The 18,820-nt window shown below is 41.6% G+C and overlaps 1 protein-coding gene across 7 annotated transcripts in view; it reads right to left on the bottom strand.

The window, feature by feature from the left end:
• Positions 1 to 18,820, bottom strand: part of PTPN1 (protein tyrosine phosphatase non-receptor type 1) — a 76,459-nt gene that overhangs the window by 14,205 nt on the left and 43,434 nt on the right. For 2 of the 7 annotated variants that reach the window (XR_009454005.1, XM_059705318.1), the window contains exons 2-5: positions 12,356 to 12,394; positions 10,319 to 10,409; positions 6,714 to 6,814; positions 3,388 to 3,486 (exon numbers count right to left, since the gene is read on the bottom strand). Coding sequence is in view for 6 of the 7 variants with exons in the window: in XM_059705318.1 (XP_059561301.1) it covers positions 3,388 to 3,486; positions 6,714 to 6,814; positions 10,319 to 10,409; positions 12,356 to 12,394 (330 nt within the window). In the remaining variant the exon portion in view is untranslated. The remainder of the gene's footprint in view (positions 1 to 3,387; positions 3,487 to 6,713; positions 6,815 to 10,318; positions 10,410 to 12,355; positions 12,395 to 18,820) is intronic. The other 5 variants (XM_059705322.1, XM_059705321.1, XM_059705320.1 and 2 more) reach the window with 4 other exon arrangements.

Below are 18,820 nucleotides of genomic sequence, written 5' to 3' on the forward strand. Positions count from 1 at the left end.
GGATTTCAGGAGAGACGTAAGCCATACTTCTGGAATAATAAGCTAAACTCACCTGGTTTATTTTCCCTGCCTAAACAACAATCCCAATCCTACATACATATCACGTTCTACATTGACACGCCTACAGTTAATACTGAAATCAAATCAATGTGGCCATTTGCATGACCACAGTCTAACACACACAATCATTTTCTGCACACTGTTTTCCAGGAAGCACAGGGTCCCAAAAGGGTAACAGACAGGCCTGCCAAAAATAAGAAGAGAACATCCTACACTATTTGGTGAAGGAAGGAAACCAGAAAACAAACATACATGAAATGGAAATGCTCTGCAAACTGGTTTTTACCATGGCTGTGAGGATAGTTTATAATTAGATTAGCTGAGCAAATAAGACATTGCATCATCTTATACTTTTTGCCAGTCAGTCTTTATGGGATGATACTGTTGATGCCAAATGAAAATGTCAAGTCATACGCTGCTTTTCATGCCCAAATAACCCTGAGTGAAAACAGTTATAAAGGAAAGTAGGGACTACTGCCATGTTATCACAATAAACTATAACAAAACCAACCAGCCATGTTGTCGTAATGGCCGACATAGCAATCCAAGGGGTAAGGTTGTTACAGTGGATCTATGGTTCACTTATGGTCAGCCATGGGCGGGAGATAATCAAGAGCAAGGCCTGGTGACGAACATGTAGCTACAGTGCTGGGACACTGCTCCTTGTTGTACTGTGACCACGTTAGTTAAAGCAAACAGTGTGCAAACAACAAAGAGGTTTTACCCAAACTTTTAGCAACAAATAAATTAAAGTAAATGCTATCATATTTGATGATTTTTGAATAAATGAGTCTTTATTTATTTATTTTTTATTTTTATTTTTAAATATATTTCTTTTCTTTATTGGTTTCAGAGAGGAAGGGAGAAGGAGAGAGAGATAGAAATATCAATGATGAGAAAGAATCATTGATTGGCTGCCTCCTGCACACCCCCACTGGGGATTGAGCCCACAACCCAGGCATGTGCCCTTGGCCTGAATCGAACCTGGGACCCTTCAGTCCGCGGGCCGACGCTCTATCCACTGAGCCAAGCCGGCTAGGGCAATGAGTCTTGATTTAAAACTCTCACCCTTTACATCATCTAGAACAGTCAAGCAGGGACAATTCTGCCTCCCACGGAATAACGAGCAATGTCAGGGGACATTTTTGGTTGCCACATCTGGGGGCGGGGTTGCTGCTGGCGCCTACACGGTGGAGACCAGGGATGCCGCAGCCCTACGCAAGCAGGGCCCAGGCTGAAAATCCCCGAATGGTGATCTGTGTTAACACCTGCAAAGGCCACCATGTTTCACTTTCCCTTGGGGAGAATGTGTGCTGTGGGAACCTAACGTTTTGTTTCTTTATTCAAAATTGCTGACAAGAGTGGTGACAGGTAGGGGCTTCCTTCACATTTGCAACTTCACATTTTACTAATCAAGCCAACGAAGCAGAAAAAATTAAACACCACTTTCACTGAAAAAATGACAAAAGCATTATTTCATCAACGTCAACACAAAGGCAAGCGCTTCATTATTATTGAGCAAATAAATAGTTTCCTTTGAGAATAGAGGACAGAGGTAAAATACACAATTTTAAATACGTGCTGTAGTAAGAGGATTATCTGTTGTAACTGAGACCGTTTCTCCTGAGGGGGGAGCAGAGAGGCTTTGTGGTGAATGCCTCCATTTTCATTGCCGTGTTTCCTTTGATGTGTTACTTCTTTTTACTCTCTAAGGCCATGACTGTGCTTTCTTTGGAGAAGTGGCTTCTTTGGAGCCTTCATGTCCTTCTGGCCATAACTGTGTCCCAAGATGGTTGGGATAGCTGGGAGAGCTGTGCCTAACCACGCCCAGGAGAGCACAGTACTGGCACCTGGCAGGCCCAGCACACCCAGTTCTCTGCTCCTGAGCACCGGTTCATAGAAGAATCCTCAACTAGCCTTCTCCTGGGGCTTCACCTCTGAGGCTGGAGAGCCCCAGCTGAGCCAGGTGTTGGGGGAGGAGGGAAGGACCTGGGTAGTGGGGAGGTGGCATCTGTTTGCTATGTTGAATACCACACTTGTGTTGGGCATGCATGGAGTCTTACACAGAGACAGGCTTTTAACAGGCAATCCTGCAGAATAAGCCATGTAGGAAGGGAAGGCATCACAAGCTACGGCTGACCAGAGGGGAAGCAATCTGAGGACACCTGGAAATGGGGTGAGGGTGGGCACTATGATTCAGATCCTTAGCCTAGAGAACATGGTAAGCTGGCAAGAAAAAAAAAAAAAAGTTTGTTCTGGCTGGAGTCAGAGGTGGAAGAGTAGGGTCCAAGTTAACTGAGGCCCAACCACACTCAATATCATGCTGGATCCTGCAGCCACCTTACATATTACTAGGAGGCAGGAGGGGTCCCAGAAGGGTTTTCAGAGGGAAGAAGTGTGGTGAGACTGGGTTTAGAAAGGTCATTCTGGATGCAGGGTCAGAACAGACAGGGGAGAGGTTGGAAAGCAGGGTGGTGAGGATGGCTAAAGGGACAGATGCCCGGGGGGGCGGGGATGGCCTGAACAAACACACACCTTTAGTCCACATACTAGACTGAGGGATGTTTTGAGAGGTGCAAAGAACTTGGAAGAAAGGGTAACACAAATCCTGAAGTAAATGCGTAAGCTGATATGTCCACACTGAAGAATGTGGCCAGGAGCCAAGCGGCTGGGATTTTACAGAGGCAAATACAGAGTCCAGCCATTCCCACAGCCAGAAAAGCTAATGTGAAGACACAGCAGACACTGGCCTTTCAAAACGAAACCATGGTTCCACAGCTCCATAATGCACCCCAGCAGAGCAGGAACCCCAGGTGAGGGTGAAGCAGAGCATACACATCAGACTCTGGAGAGAGAGCCCTAACTGGTGTGGCTCAGCAGATAGAGTGTCAACCCTCGGACTGAAGGGTCCCGGGTTCGATTCTGGTCAAGGGCACTTATCTTGGTTGCAGGGTGGATCCCCAGCTCTAGTCGGGGCTGGTGCAGGAGGCAACCAATTGATGTGTCTCTCTCACGTCTACGTTTCTCTCTCTGTCTCTCCTCCTCCCTTCTACTCTGTCTAAAAATCAATGAAAAAATATCCTCAGGTGAGAATTAACAATGACAACAAAAAAAAACTTTGGAGAGAAGCTCATTGATGGCGGGTGGGAAGGGGACAGGGCAATTTTACCTTTGTCTCTCTTTTTAATTCACTTATTTATCTGACTTGTTTATAATAAACATGTATTTATATAGTACCTCTTTAATTTTTTTAATAAAAAAGAAACTGTTAACATTGTAACTGACACAGATAGACAGTGATATAAGAATAGGTAAACGCACACTTACCGATCCCTTCTCCATCACCCTATTGAGCATGACCACGCCCCTGCTTTTCTGCTCCCACACCATCTCCCAAAAGTGACCACACGTATTAGGCAAAGGGCCCTGCAAAAAAACAACCCACAAAGTGCATGCCATTTATACAGAAACATACTCCAGTGCAAGCTCATCATTGGCAACTAGCAGATAACAGTGCCCTGAGGCAGAGTGGGGGCAGAAGCTGGGCCAGAGACCCAACTCTCCCTGCCTAGTGGTCAGTAACCACAATTCTATATTCTAACACATGGTGAAAGGTCATTTCCACATCTCAGGGCTGATCAACAAGGGCGGGGGAAAAAACACTGATTCTGCCCTAACCAGTTTGGCTCAGTGGATAGAGCGTCAGCCTGCGGACTGAAGGGTCCCAGGTTTGATTCCGGTCAAGGGCATGTACCTTGGTCGTGGGCACATCCCCAGTAGGGGGAGTGCAGGAGGCAGCTGATCGATGTTTCTCTCTCATCGATGTTTCTAACTCTCTGTCCCTCTCCCTTCCGCTCTGTAAAAAATCAATAAGATATATTAAACACACACACACAAAAAACACTAATTCTGCTTTCTGGTTTAGGCTGGTCAGTCAAAGGGCTCCACTAGGATCCACCTATTAGGCAAAACTATCAGGTGCAGAAGAATTTTAAGCAAAACTAGTGAGCATCTACTCACAGGGGTTTGAAAATTAACTATGTTCCATATATCAGTGTCTTCCCACAGTACCTGGAACATAGTAAACAACCAATGAGATGTTAGCTATTATTATTACTATTAATAATGGTAAACCTGACCATAGACAGCCTTTATCCTTGGACCATGGAACATAAGAGATGTGGACAACACAAATGGTCAGTCAGGTGGTCCAAGGGTCATGATGGAGTGACTGCCAGGCAGCTGGCCTGTCTCACTCTAGCCCACGTACAAAGGGCATAGATGTTTAGTGAGTACAAGGGTACAAGTGCTTCAAGTTTGTCTGTTTTCAGTAAGACCTATCTCCTCCAGCACTGGAATGGTTTCCATTCTTACTTGTTTTCATCCAATTTCCCCTTATTCTTCACGTGTTTTCCCCTGGAGTCTCACCACACTTTCCTTGCCCAGGCAAACAGTTAGTGCTCTCCTTTTCTTTTCTGAACTTATCTCAGACTTGCTGTCTGACCCAAAAGTTTGCACTCCACGTACATGCCGTAGGACTCAGACAACGGGGATTACATGTGTAATCCTTTCCCCCCAACTAACAGAAAAGTGGCTCCTTGAATCACATGGCCTCCTGGCTGGCCACGCAGGCCTTTCAATCTCTCACCCGAGCATGAGGATCCCTCACTGGGCCTTCAGCAGATGCAGCTCTCTGGCTCTGGTTACCAGTTGTTGCCTTCCCTACCCTCCAACATCACTCCAGCTTAGAATGGATCTGAGGGATTAAATATCACATAGGATCTGAAAGGAGCCTGGCTGGTGTGGCTCAGTGGTTGAGTATCGACCCATGAACGAGGAAGTCATGGCTCAATTCCCAGTCAGGGCACATGCCTAGGTTGTGAGTTCAATCCCCAGTAGGGGGCCTGCATAAGGCAACTGATTGATGACTGTCAGCATTGATGTTTCTATTTCTCTCTCTCTCTCCTCCCCTCTCCCTTCTCTCTAAAATCAATTAAAAAACCAGAAGATCTGAAAGGATACATACCAAACTTAGCCAACACTTCATGGGGAAGGTGAAGGTGGGCACTGTTGACATTACTCTCTACAACACGTCTATACCTCTGATTTTCAAAAAGACTGGTATTATTTACATAATGAACAATAATGAAAATTAAAAAACGGGCAGGGTTTTCTTGGTTTGGAAAATGTTTCAGTCATACTATCTAGAGGTGCAACTTTTTGGGTCAGGCTGCTTTAATCCCTTTTGTAAATCCCAGGGCAAAGGGAGACCATGTCAGCAGCTAGATACATCTGTGGTGCCACCCTTCAAACGGACAGAACTTCAGATGTGCCAAGTAATTGTCAGGGCAAAGAGATGGGGAAGACAGGGAACAAAAGTTTCCATGGTGACTTTTTCAATTCCATTTGACTATGAATATACACCTGTGAATCTTTGCTTTGGACTTCCTGACCCCACACAAAGTTGAATGGCTGAAATCAGGAAGTAAGACTTGACTTCCTCTGAAAAGACAAGTTCCCAAGAAGCCACTTTTGCCTCAACCTCTTCCCACCAGTTTGACACCACGAAGGATCTTCCTCCTTATCACCCCACCCTAGCCCACCCCAACCATTCCAGTAATGGCCTGTCCCCTACTCATATACCAAGAGCTTACTCAATAGCCCACAGAAGTGAACACTGCATGGCTGACGTTCCATACATTAAAACTGGGAGGCATCTGGGCTGATTATGGTCATGGACATGGGGAACTGGGACAGGACAAAAAAGGGGCAGAGAAGAAGGGCCACAACTTATATGCCCTCATCTAAGCGCCCTGCCCCCAAAGCAGCCCTTTGTTCATAGTGCTTTCTGGCTTCTCCATAATTTTAATTTCCAAATATTAGACAGAATTCTGATGTTCAAAATCACCCTACAACTCAGAGCCATATAAAAGACTGATAAACTGATATGGAATAAGAAAACAAAAAGAGAAAAACTTAGATAGTTTAGACTAACTTACAGATAACAGAATAAGACTTGAGAAAATCAAAAAGAATTTCCTTTATCCCCATTCCCAGAAACCCATTGTTTTGGGCCTTCTACCAGTAAATGCTTCACAAGAAGATCAATTATTAAACCACTTTTATGATCCTTTCCATAAAGATGCCAAAGCCAATGGGAATTTTAAGTGATTTTGCATCCTTGTTCACATACTCTAATGGTTTTTTTCTGGACCAAAAAAGGAGGACCATGCCACAGAATTCTGAATGGGTATCTGGACAAAAGTTCCTAGTAACTACCACACCTCTAAGACTTCCATGAGAAGCATTCAATTCTCTGAGGCACTTAAGGAATCAATACAGGTACAGGCCCTTCTCTAGCCACAGCTCTGCTGCTTCTGTGAACAGACCACAGGCAATTCTGCATTTAAATGCTGTTTCTCATAAGCCCAGCAATGTCATACTTCTCAGAAAGATTAGTGTTACAACCAAACTGAATCTCTGAAGGAGGATTTTTTCCTACCTTGTTGCTTTTATGGGTGGTTTAAAACCTGAACTTCTACAGAATGTGGTTGATTTTATTTGAGGTGTAGTAACAGCACTCTAAAACGCTTCAATTGACATCAAGTAAGGCAAAAGTCATTAAAAAAAAATTCAGACAATCCCGGGTTTACCTGGGTAAGAATGTAACTTCTCTGCGCTTCTTCCATTTTTATCAAACTAGCATTGATATAGTCGTTATCTTCTTGATGTAGTTTAATCCGACTATGGTCAACTGAAAGGCAAATCAGAACTCAGAGGTTAATCCTGGACGACCAAAGTGTCTACACAGGCAGTGCACCCATAGGGAAAGCAAAGAAGTTGAGTTGGTAGCATGAAGGGCATTCACACTGGCTGAGGCAATGCCTTTTAAATGGAAACCAGTCATCAATATGGGGATAACTTTCAGGAAGGTTTCTGAAGTGTCTGAAACCTAATACTAAATAGCAACAGGGACAAACTACACTAAAACATGGATTACGTCCCATTTGGGAAATCTGTGCTTAGGTTGTATCTTCCCTCGACACTTATTACTGTCCTCACAACTTGGTAGACTGGGGAGAGGAGATGTCAAGAAATCTGTTCTGATGCCTAATACAGGATGGGGTAGAAGCAGGTTTACAGTGGTTCATATGGAAAATAATACAACAATGAAACACGAGAATGATCTGTTTTGTGTACTCACAACTATAAATCTAGTTTTGCCCCATCATGTATATACTTTTTTTGTTGTTGTTAATCCTCACCTGAGGATATTTTTCCATTGATTTTTTTAGAGAGTAGAAAGAAAGGGAGACACACAGAGAGAGAAACATTGATGTGAGTGAGACACATCGATTAGTTGCCTCCTGCATGCACCCCACTAGGGCTGGGGCCCGAGCCTAAAACTCAGATATGTGCCCCTGACCAGAATCGAACCTGGGACCATTCAGTCTGCAGACTGATGCTCTATCCACTTAGCCAAACCAGCTAGGGCTGTATATACTTTTATAGGATAGAATTTATGAGTACACCCCAACTTAGCCTACATCTAAAGGTTTGAAGATTAAATGACCTAAGTACACAACAGTGTGAAAAGTCACATCTTGAATTCCTTTACACAGGTTTTTTTTTTTTTTTTACTCAAGTTCAAGTTTAATATATTAAGTAATTCTAAATCATTCAAAGTCAGAATCTGTCATGACCAAAGACATTTAAAAAAGAGTTTTACTAGATAAAGTAATTTTGAATTAAAAAAACCTGAAAGTATACTAAATGTAACTTTCAGAATAGTTTTTAAAAATAAACTCTCATTTGGAAGTTCTGTCCAGATTAGTGAAAAAGTACAGCATTTCCCCCCCCCCCCCCCCCTTTTACCATGACTTTGTCAAAGAAACAATGATTCCCCAAGGGCCACTTTCCTATTCCTGCTAGTGCAGCTAACAACAGGTGAGGATTTTTATTTCTGATATAACATAAGGCAGTGGTTCTCAACTTTCTAATGCCGTGACCCTTTAGTGCAGTTCCTCATGTTGTGGTGACCCCCAACCATAAAATTATTTTCGTTGCTACTTCATAACTGTAATCTTGCTACTGTTATGAATCGTAATGTAAATATCTGATATGCAGGATGTATTTTCATTGTTACAAATTGAACATAATTAAAGCATAGTGATTAATCACAAAAACAATATGTAATTATATATGTGTTTTCCAATGGTCTTAGGCGACCCCTGTGAAAGGGTCGTTCGACCTCCAAAGGGGTCGCGACCCACAGGTTGAGAACCGCTGACATAAGGGATAATGAACTCAGGTGATCACCCATAAATAGCATCTTCTCCCCAGCTCAATGGGGAAGAAGTTAGTGAGGATAAATGGTTTGGGGCTTTTTTGTTCTAAAAGATTCCAAAGAGATGATTTTGAAAATTAGCAATTTGGAACACTTTTTCTCATTGTGGAAGGTTAATACAAACTGAAATAGCTTGATTGATAACATGTAAGTGGGTCATGAAGAAAAATTATGTGACTGGCACTGGTGAGTTATGTGAGCGGGTTCAAACAGCGCTGGGGGAGCTTGGGCAAACAACTCCTGTGAGCATTCGGTTGTTCACTGGAATGGAAGATAACAAGATCCCCTTCTACCTTGAATCATTCTCTCATTTCCTCCATAACCTTAAAAACAAATTAGTTTTTCTACTGGAGAGTGGATGTAGGGGAGAAAATAACAATATGAGAAGTGAGATTGGGGATAAAACGTTTCGGAATGTTACCCTAGAAGAATATTTTAAAGGCTTTCTTTCTCTGTAAAACTGGTTCATAAAACCGTTTAGTTGAGCACTCATCAAAGATGGAGAAAAGAAATATTGAACACATTATTGACTAACTCAGAGAAAGTACAGCAAAAGCTAGAGACAAAGGGTATCTCCTGGCAATGTTAAAAGATGCAAACACTAACTGTTCCTTCAAGGTCCAGGCAGCTGTCCAGGACCTCACAGCAGAATCACTCAAGGAAGTTTAAAAAATATATATAATCTCTGATGTGTCACAGCCTAGACAAGCTACCTCAAGAGTGTCAGGTGTTGGGGCACAATCATGTGTCACCTGATGCCCTAGGATTACACTTTAGATGCTGTTGGCATTTGCCTTCATTCAGTTAATGATGATCTCAGCCACTGCCACCATTTCTGAGTGAGACACTAGGCCAAGTGGCTGATGCTACTGTATTTCATCTTCAGTATGACTACTGTTTTACTGAGGGTCAGAGAAGAGAACATTGTGCCCAAAGCCACACAGCTGGAAGTGGCAGGCTGAGATAGAAACCTAGGCAGGGAACTGTGGCAGCAATCAGAGACAGACAGCTCTGTACCAACTTAGGTCCATTTTAACTCCCCTCCCAGGAGCCTGGTCCCTGTTCAATTCAGGGCAGGGAGCACTACTGACAGGGGCAGTATGCTTAAGGGATGACCCACAGAATCTTCTACCCTGGCAGAGAATACTGCCATAGGAGATGTCGGCAGTTACAACTCACCTATTGACAATATCTAAAAACCATGAAGGTGAGGCAAAAAGGCTTCTGTGGCCTCGAGGAGATGGCAAAGTTCCAGTGTGTCTTGCTTTATACAAATTCTAACACACTGACTTATTTACTTTCAAGATATCAGTAGACTGAGAGCCAAGTACTCAGAAGGCAGAAGAGGCTGCCAGAGGCCAGCAGGCACACTGAGAGCTAACGGCAGAAAACAGCTGGAAATAGAATGGTGGCAGAGGGGGGTGGGACTCGACAAGCAGAGCTGACTTGTGCCTTTAGTAGAAGGAGTGAGCAGCTCCCACCTCTGAATGCCTGCATAGGGCATTATCACAGTTCAATACAATGCTTGGGGTCTAATAATAATGCTGTTGCTGAGTCATCCAGAAAAGGATATATTTCTCCTGCTCTACTCTGCTTCAGCTGGTAGGAAAATGATTCATCAGAAAAACAGTCAAAGCTAAAATAGTGCTCTGAATTTAGCTGAATTTTCCAGAAAAATGAAACCTTATCCCTTCTATGATGGTGGAAAAATGAACCACTACTATAAGTCTCTAATGCCTTTGTTATAGGAAACAATCACGTCATAAACCTCTATGGCTACTGATTTATTACCAAACGCCCGGGCTACAGGAGTCTTACTGAGAGGCCCTGCAGTTGAAGAAGAGCCCCACGCAATGGAAGCAGTAGAGCAATGGAAGCAGTAAGAGCGGGAATGGCGATGTGAATACTTACAGGGACTGACATCTCTGTACCTGTTTCGGTTTTTGTTTTTGGGAAGCTTGGCCACTCTACATGGGAAGTCGCTGGCTTCGTGGCGGATATCCTATGAAAAAAGGAGAAAGAGTTCTCTTTTGAAATTTTGGCATCAGGCATTCATGCAGACATTTAACTGAGCATGGGCTATGTGCCAAGCACTGAGGAAGACCCAGTGCACAAACAGACATCAAAGGGAGCCAGGCAGGCAGTGTGGGAAACTCAAGGTGATAATTCAGAGGCATGTATAAGGTCATGAGAGAAAAACAGAAGAGGAACAACCCTGTGGCTGGGGTTCAAGCAGTGTGGGGTTAGGAGCTGGACCAGCCGTGGGCAAACTACGGCCCGCGGGCCGGATCCAGCCCGTTTGAAATGAATAAAACTATTGAAAAAAAAGACCGTACCCTTTTATGTAATGATGTTTACTTTGAATTTATATTAGTTCACACAAACACTCCATCCACGCTTTTGTTCCCGCCCTCTGGTCCAGTTTAAGAACCCATTGTGGCCCTCGAGTCAAAAAGTTTGCCCACCCCTGCATTATACTCAACTGTCAGAAAGAGGAAGTGCCTGGGTTAACAGAAAACCTGCATTATGCCTCCTGCTAGATTGATTACACACATCTAATTTTGCCCCCCTAAGACACCACCACAATCACATTAAAAATCTTTGCTTTTTAATTTGTATTTTATTATTAAAAGACAAACCCACACAACAATGTGAATGCACTTAATGCCACTCAACTGTATACCTAAAAATGGTTACAGTGATAAATTTTTTATGTATATTTTGCTCCAATTAAAAAAAAAAAAAGACAAATCCACAAGGGAAGAAAAGGAGAGAAGACAACAGCAACAGAATTCTGGAAGCTGGAAATCAGTAGCTGGCAGGACTTGCAAGCCCACAGTGGGAAAAGCAGAGAACCATCTTGATTTACACCACAGAATCCTCCAAAGACTCAGCCAGTGCTGCCTCTCTGGAAAGGCAGATGGGATTCACTGCAGGATGAAATCTGTCAGGAGTGGAGCAGGGTCTCCACCACCCCTACTATTCCCTGCGCCTGCTGCCTCAGGCATCTGCAGACATCTGGAGATTTTCTGAAAAACTTAAATCAGGAGGCAGAGTGCTTTCTAGATGATCCAAGCAGACAAGAGAAAAGACCAAAAGATACCAGGGTGTGCAACTGACAATCCCCTAGAGCAGTGGTTCTCAACCTTCCTAATGCTGCGACCCTTTAATACAGTTCCTCATGTTGTGGTGACCCCCAATTTCATTGTTACAAATTGAACATAATTAAAGCATAGTGATTAATCGCAAAAAGAATATGTAATTATATATGTTTTCCGATGGTCTTAGGCGACCCCTGTGAAAGGGTCGTTCAACCCCCGAAGGGGTTGCGACCCACAGGTTGAGAACCGCTGCCCTAGAGGCTCGTGGCCAGTTCAGCCCTAACAAGCCTCTTCCACCTGCTCAGAGCTCTTGATCTGCCTTGTAAGCTCCTACTCTTCATCATGTGCAGACAACCACTGGTTACAAGATGTAAGAGCAAAGCCTCTAGTAGAAAAAAGATTTACAAGGAAAAAAAAATACCAGGGAAAAAAAAACTCTGTTTTAATAAACCACAGAGAAAAGAAAGCTTTAAAAATATACAAGGAAAGAAAACATCAAAATATTGTTCAAGAAAATCTTCTAGACTCATTAAGTGCTCATCATAATACAAACAGATCCATACTAAGGCACATGAATTTGCAATTCCAGAATCCTGCTGACAAAGAGAATATTCTATAAGTTTCCAGGAAGAAAAAAATAGATAATTTTCAAAAAATAAGGTGATCAGGATGGTTTCTGATTTTGCCAGAAGAACACTGAAAGCTAGACAGCAATGGAGCAATGCCTTCAAAATTCTGAAGAAAAATGATTTCCAACCTAGAATTCTATATCCAGCCCAACAATCATCAAGTGAGAGGGACAATAATAACATTTCCAGATATGCAAGGTCTCAAAAACTTTACTAACCATGCTCCCCTTTCTCAGCAATCCAATGGAGCATGTCTTCTACTTCAGTGGAGAATAAACCAAAAAGAAAGATACAAGATATACAAGAAAAAAAATCTGACACAAAAGCAAAGGCAAATTCCCCCCAAACTGTGAAAGAAGTAGCGCCCAGGATGACAACCATGGACAGACCTAGGAAGTACACAGGCCAGAATAAAGCAGAAGGACTCAAGAGATAGATGTATCAACAATATGCCTTTGTCCGTGTAGCAACTGTGACCAAAAGGACCAGAGAGAAGTGAGGATAAGACCTGAAATCTAGGGAGAGGAAATCTAATTGAGAAGAAAAGTAAAGAAAGCCTCAAGATGATAGCTCTGTGTGACATGCCTACAGTCCAACCAACCCAGAGAGAAAGAGAGTGGAGGTGTGCAGTAGGGATATCTGCAAGAAAAAAAACTGAAACCAGGCAATCACCTGAAATTATTCTGTCCAATACAGCAGCCACAAGTCACACATGGCTACTGAGAGCACTTGAGATGTGACCAGTCTGAAAAAAGAGGTTCTGTAAAGTGTAAAATACACATTGGATATTGATGACTTAGTACTAAAAAAAAGAAAGTAAAATGTCTTAAGTATTTTAAATATTATTTGTTGAAATAACGTGTTGAACATATTGGGTTAAGTCAACCATATTATTAATTTCATCTGCTTCTTTTAAACTTTTTCACTCTGGCTACTTAAAAAGGTAAAATTATATATGAGGGCTGTATTGTATTTCTACTGGACAGCACTAAATGACCTTGAGAAAATTGTTTGAAAGGCTACTAGAAGGTATGAGAAGAATTAGCAATAGGTAGAAAGAAAACTATGCAAATGAAAATAACAGGCAATTATTAACTACAGGAAATTTTTTAAAAAAGTAAACAGCACAGTACAACACTATCTGTGACTACTAGGGAGAAATAATGTAAATAACATTGGTTTTGTTTTTTTTTACCAAAAAAATATATCATATTGGGAAGATGGCGAGAGGAAACAAAGGAGAGAAAAAGCAGGAGGTGTTTAAGAAAATGAAATTTAGTTTAATAAAGGTCTAAATTAATGAATCAAAAGATAAACATGTTCCTTAGAAATTTGGATATATACAATATATACAAGCTAGAATCAGTAGCTCAAGAGTGGAAAATAGTAATTTGGGGGAGAAAAGACTGGGGTAATGGCCTGAGGTATGGGCAAGCCAATAACTGGATTTTATCACAAACCTATTATGGTACTATTTAACTTCTTAAGCCAGGTGCATTTTTAACTTGTATTTTAAAAAAAAGAAAGAAAAAAGAATGCCCACATCCTGCTATTCTACTTATTTAAAAACTGCAAAATGGCAGGGAGGAATATTTGACTCATAGTAGAGGATAAGCCAATAATTTAAAAGCACAATGACAGATTATAAACTCAGGTAGGTTTATAATTAAACAAATGAATCTATAGTAACACACACATCACATCTTTTATGGATGATTAAGCTTTCAGGAAAATGCTAGAGAGCACAGAAAAAAATAACTTGAAGTAATGAAAATCAAAGTCTGAAGCATTTAGCAACAGGTACAAATTGTACCTTGTGAGGTGAAACCATCAGAGGACAGCCCAACTGGTGTGAACGGATGAAGATGGAAGAAATACTTAATATGGACAAACCACCGAATACTCTGAGTAAACCAGGGTCAAAATATCCATAGCAGTGTGTAACTGATTCAGCCAAAGGATCATTAATATGCACTTTTTTGGTGAGAGAGAGGGGAAGTAAAAACCTGGCTATGTCATTTAATAAAGGGAAAATAAGAGGTATTCACACAATATTGTGTGTGTGTGTTTAAAGAGAGGAAGGGAGAGGGAGATAGAAACATGGATGGGAGAGACACATCTATTGGCTGCCTGCTGCACGTCCCACACTGGGGATCAAGCCCGCAACCAGAGCATGTGTCCTGACTGGGAATTGAATCATGACCTCCTGGTTCATGGGTCGACGCTCAACCATTGAGCCACACCAGATGGGCTAAAAACAGATTTTAAAATTAAGGTATACTCATAGAGTAAAACACACACATATGAAGTGTGTAGTTCAGTAAGTTTTTCTAGTAAACTCTGAGGTATAATTTACAAATAATGAAATATATCCATTTAAGTGTTTCTCTACTTCAGAATGGCCTATGGGAAATATATGCTGGCTCTAAATACAGGTACTTATATTTCATTTAGTAAAATAAAATGCCAGGAGAACAGTCTTAAAATTGAGGAGTGAAAAAGTATCTTTAAAATTAAAGGTAATTAACAACAGTGGTTTAGAAGGTTAGTAAACTACTGTGCCATAAAATTTTATACAGAATTGTAGCAAAACAAGATTTCTATACTCTAAAACTATCAAAGGTAGGCTAACTTTCCCATAGCTATAGAAAAAGAAGATTGCTCACTAATAAACAAGTATAAGCTGACTTTATCACAAGCATAAAATATCCCCATTAGATCTTTTATTATGCTGGTCAAAAATAAATAGTCCACCAAATATGTAAAATTTCTACAAAATAAAATAAAACAAAGGCCTTAAAGCTGATGATGAAAAGTTGAACACTGGGTAAATTAAGGAGCCAAGCCAAAAAGGACATAATAAACTTGCCATGAAACAGTTTCCCAGAAGTCTCCCCTAAACAAAAACACAGGACAATTCAAGAATCATTCAAATGTACCTCAGCACTTCAGGGGTGGGATGGCACTAATTTAACAAGGTAACATATGATTTCCTAATGAATACAAGGGGGATCCTTATAATAAAGCTCTGGTAACAAAATGAATTTATGCCCAGAGTGAATTAATTTCTGTATTTGTTCAGTAAAGCTCATTATCCATTATTCAAATACCTCTCAAATCCAATTGGGCAAAAAGTGAAACAGATGAAAAGCTGTCATTTTCTGATTTGAAATTTTTATTTTTCTTGAAAACACGTAGGCATAAAAGCCAGTACAGCCTTGTAGGAATATTTTCGCGTTAGTAAGCACTTCATTAAGTTAAACATAGCAATTTTGGTTTTAACACCCTTTTCTCCTGAGTCTCACAACTGAGTGATTGTCTCTTATTGATTCCGTGGTAAAACACATTATTCATTTTACAACTATGACAGTAATGAAGTAGGGAGAGCATACCTCATCGCTTAGCAATCAGAATCTGATAAGGATCGAGATTCTCACCTCTCAATCCCCTCCTACCTCATGCCCACAGCTAGAATAGGCAGTCAACATAATTTTGCTGACTGAATTAATTTTTAAAAAAAATGTTTTTAATGATTTCAGAGAGGGAGAGGGAGAGGGAGAGATAGAAACATCATTGATGAGAGAAAATCATTGATTGGCTGCCTCCTGCATGCCCCACACTGGGGCTAGGGCCCACAACCCGGGCATAAGCCCTGACCAGAATCAAACTGTGACCTCCTAGTTCAGTGATGGCGAACCTATGACACCTGTGTCAGAGATGAGATGCGAACTCATTTTTTTTCGTTGATCTTTCTTTGTTAAATGGCATTTAAATATATAAAATAAATATCAAAAATATAAGTCTTTGTTTTACTATGGTTGCAAATATCAAAAAAATTTCTATATGTGACATGGCACCAGAATTAAGTTAGGGTTTTTCAAAATGCTGACACGCCGAGCTCAAAAGGTTCGCCATCACTGTGACCTAGTTCATAGGTCAATGCTCAACCACTGAGCCATGCCCACTAGGCAATGAATGGTACTAAAGGCTCCCACAACTTCAAGTCCTTAATTCTATACCAATATGCTTCATTTTATGAAAAAGAAATGTTCCTGAAAGGGAACATATTTAAGAAAATGTCTGGTCCAATCCTATTTTCTTGTTACAATTACTTGTTACAAAATGGAAGTTATTGGAATAATAACAACAACTATTATTTTGCTTTGCAATTGGGCCACATAACCTCCTGATAAGACAGCACCAAAATACAACATGGATTCAAAGAAAGAGTTATTTTGTAATAGTTCTGACAGTGATGTGTTTTAAGGCTCAAGGAAGAAAAAACTCCAGTGAAATCTTTTATTCATTAGGCCTGTGGTGAACTACAAAGTCCCTTAACTAACATCTTCTATGACCCCCCCTACCCCCATTTTACAAATGGTTGCCTAATTTGATTGAGTTGTTACCTAGTACTTTATGGGAGCTACTGGCTCTCAGATAGAAGGAAAGTGCAGAAATACAATAAAGGCAATAATTTAAAATGCAGTAAGTGCTCACACAGGGTGTATGTTTCCTGGAACTCTAGCAGTAGTCACCACCGAATAGGGAGATTTATATAGAAATGGGGGGCGGCGGGGGGTGGGGGGGTGGGGCACTAATCTAAAATTCTAGAAAACAAATCTTCAAAATAACTTGTTAAACAAATTTTGTTAATCATAAATCTCATTATAAATGAGAACATAAAATTTTTGTATGACAAATGAGAAATACACAAATAATCAGTCAGAGGTTAAGTGTCTTTCAAAGTTAAAAGGAATGCTGTATCCTTTATATATGGAAGTTAATGGAACAATATAATGTACTACAAAATCCTTAGGAAAATATTTTTATTATATTGCAATATGCAAGAAATCATATACTCAATAATTAAATTTTAAGATAAACTACAATGTTTAGACAATAATGAAAAAACTTAAAATTTAGCTAACCAATATCAACCTTGTTTTGGCTTAAATTTTAAAATAATTATGTACTGAATTTTAAAAAATGCTGAAAAGTAAACCAAGCTCCTAAGAATTTTATATGGTATCTAAAAGAGAGACAGAGAGAGGAGGGAAGTAAGAAACAAAAGTAGTCAGCATTTAAAAGGAAGCAGGATATACAATAATCACCCCTGCCAGAGCTTGAGGAAGTGTTGGGTCATCTTGTACACTAGTCTGGGGCGAGGTTAAAAGATAATGGAGTTACAAATCACTAACAGGACAATTATGCACATTTGGAAAAAGTATAATCAAATTGCTTTACAAATTCCCCACAAATGAGAGAATGAGGGTAGGAATGGGAGGTAGGAAATACCCTTCATGAAGTTGGCAAGGGGAACATCTGGTGGAGACAGTGGGACCAATTTCACACTTTGATGTACAGCCTCTGCTCTGAACACAAAGCAATGGTCAATTAAATACAAAGAAAAGCACAAAGGTACAGTTAAGCTCAAAAAATAGAACATGAATAAATAAAAAGGAAACAAAAGGCCTCCCACTCAAAATGATCTGCAAGCATAGGACCAAAAAAACAGAAGATATTTCATTCTGAAAAAGATATCCAACACATCAACTAGAAAAATAAATCCACTCTAGATGAAACTTATTGTATAGCCCATCAGGCTATACATAAGTATATTTTAAATCAGGGATAAATAAAGGAATCATGTGTAAAAAGCCTATACTAATAAAAGTATAATATGCTAATTAGGGCAAACGTCTTCCGGACAAAGTCGCAGCAGCTGCCCAAGGCTCAGGTAGGCTGCAGATGGTGGCTGCCACTGCGAGGGCCCAAGGCTCAGGCAGCCGCGGCAGCTGGCAGTGGCAGCAGCAGAGGCATGATGGGGACATAACCTTCCCCGGATCAGCCGGTTGCCTCCTGCAGAGGGAGGCCAGACTGCGGCTTAGGGGAGCGGGCCTAAGCCGTCAGTAGGACATCCCCTGAGGGCTCCCAGACTATGAGAGGGGCCAGGCCGGGCTGAGGGACCCCCGCCCCCCCAGTGCACAAATTTTCATGCACCGGGCTTTTAGTGTGTGTGTGTGTGTGTGTGTGTGTGTGTGTGTGTGTGTTTGTGTGTGTGTGTGTGTATAAAAAGCTAAGTGTCTGTCCATCTGACCGGTAGCTATGACGTGCACTGACCACCTTGGGGCAGACGCCCAATGCAGGAGCTGCCATGATGTGCACTGGCCATCCTATATAATAAGACCTAATATACTAAGTGCCCGGTCATTCAGTTGGCCATTAAACCAATCAAAGCATAATATGCTAATGATATGCTAAGGCCGCTCAACTGCTCGCTATGATGTGCACTGACCACCAGGGGGGCAGACAGTCGACCGGTCGATCAGTCGCTATGACGTGCACTGCTCACCAGGGGGCAGACGCTCCAACCGATAGGTTAGCTTGCTGCTGAGGTCTGGCTGATCGGGACTGAGTGAGACAGGCTGGACACACCCTGGAGCCCTCCCATGGTCCCTCCCTGGCTGGCCAACTTCCCACATCCCTCTCCGGCCCCGACTGTGCACCGGTGTGGTCTGTCGGCCTGGCCTGCACTCTCTTGCAATCTGGGACCCCTTGGGGCAATGGTCGGTAAACTGCGGCTCAGCAAACCGAGGCTCGCGAGCCACATGTGGCTCTTTGGCCCCTTTAGTGTGGCTCTTCCACAAAATACCGACTTCTGCGCAAAGTTTCAATTGCACTGT

Source organism: Myotis daubentonii, chromosome 8 (assembly GCF_963259705.1).
Source record: "Myotis daubentonii chromosome 8, mMyoDau2.1, whole genome shotgun sequence".
NCBI classification, from domain to species: Eukaryota; Metazoa; Chordata; class Mammalia; order Chiroptera; family Vespertilionidae; genus Myotis; species Myotis daubentonii.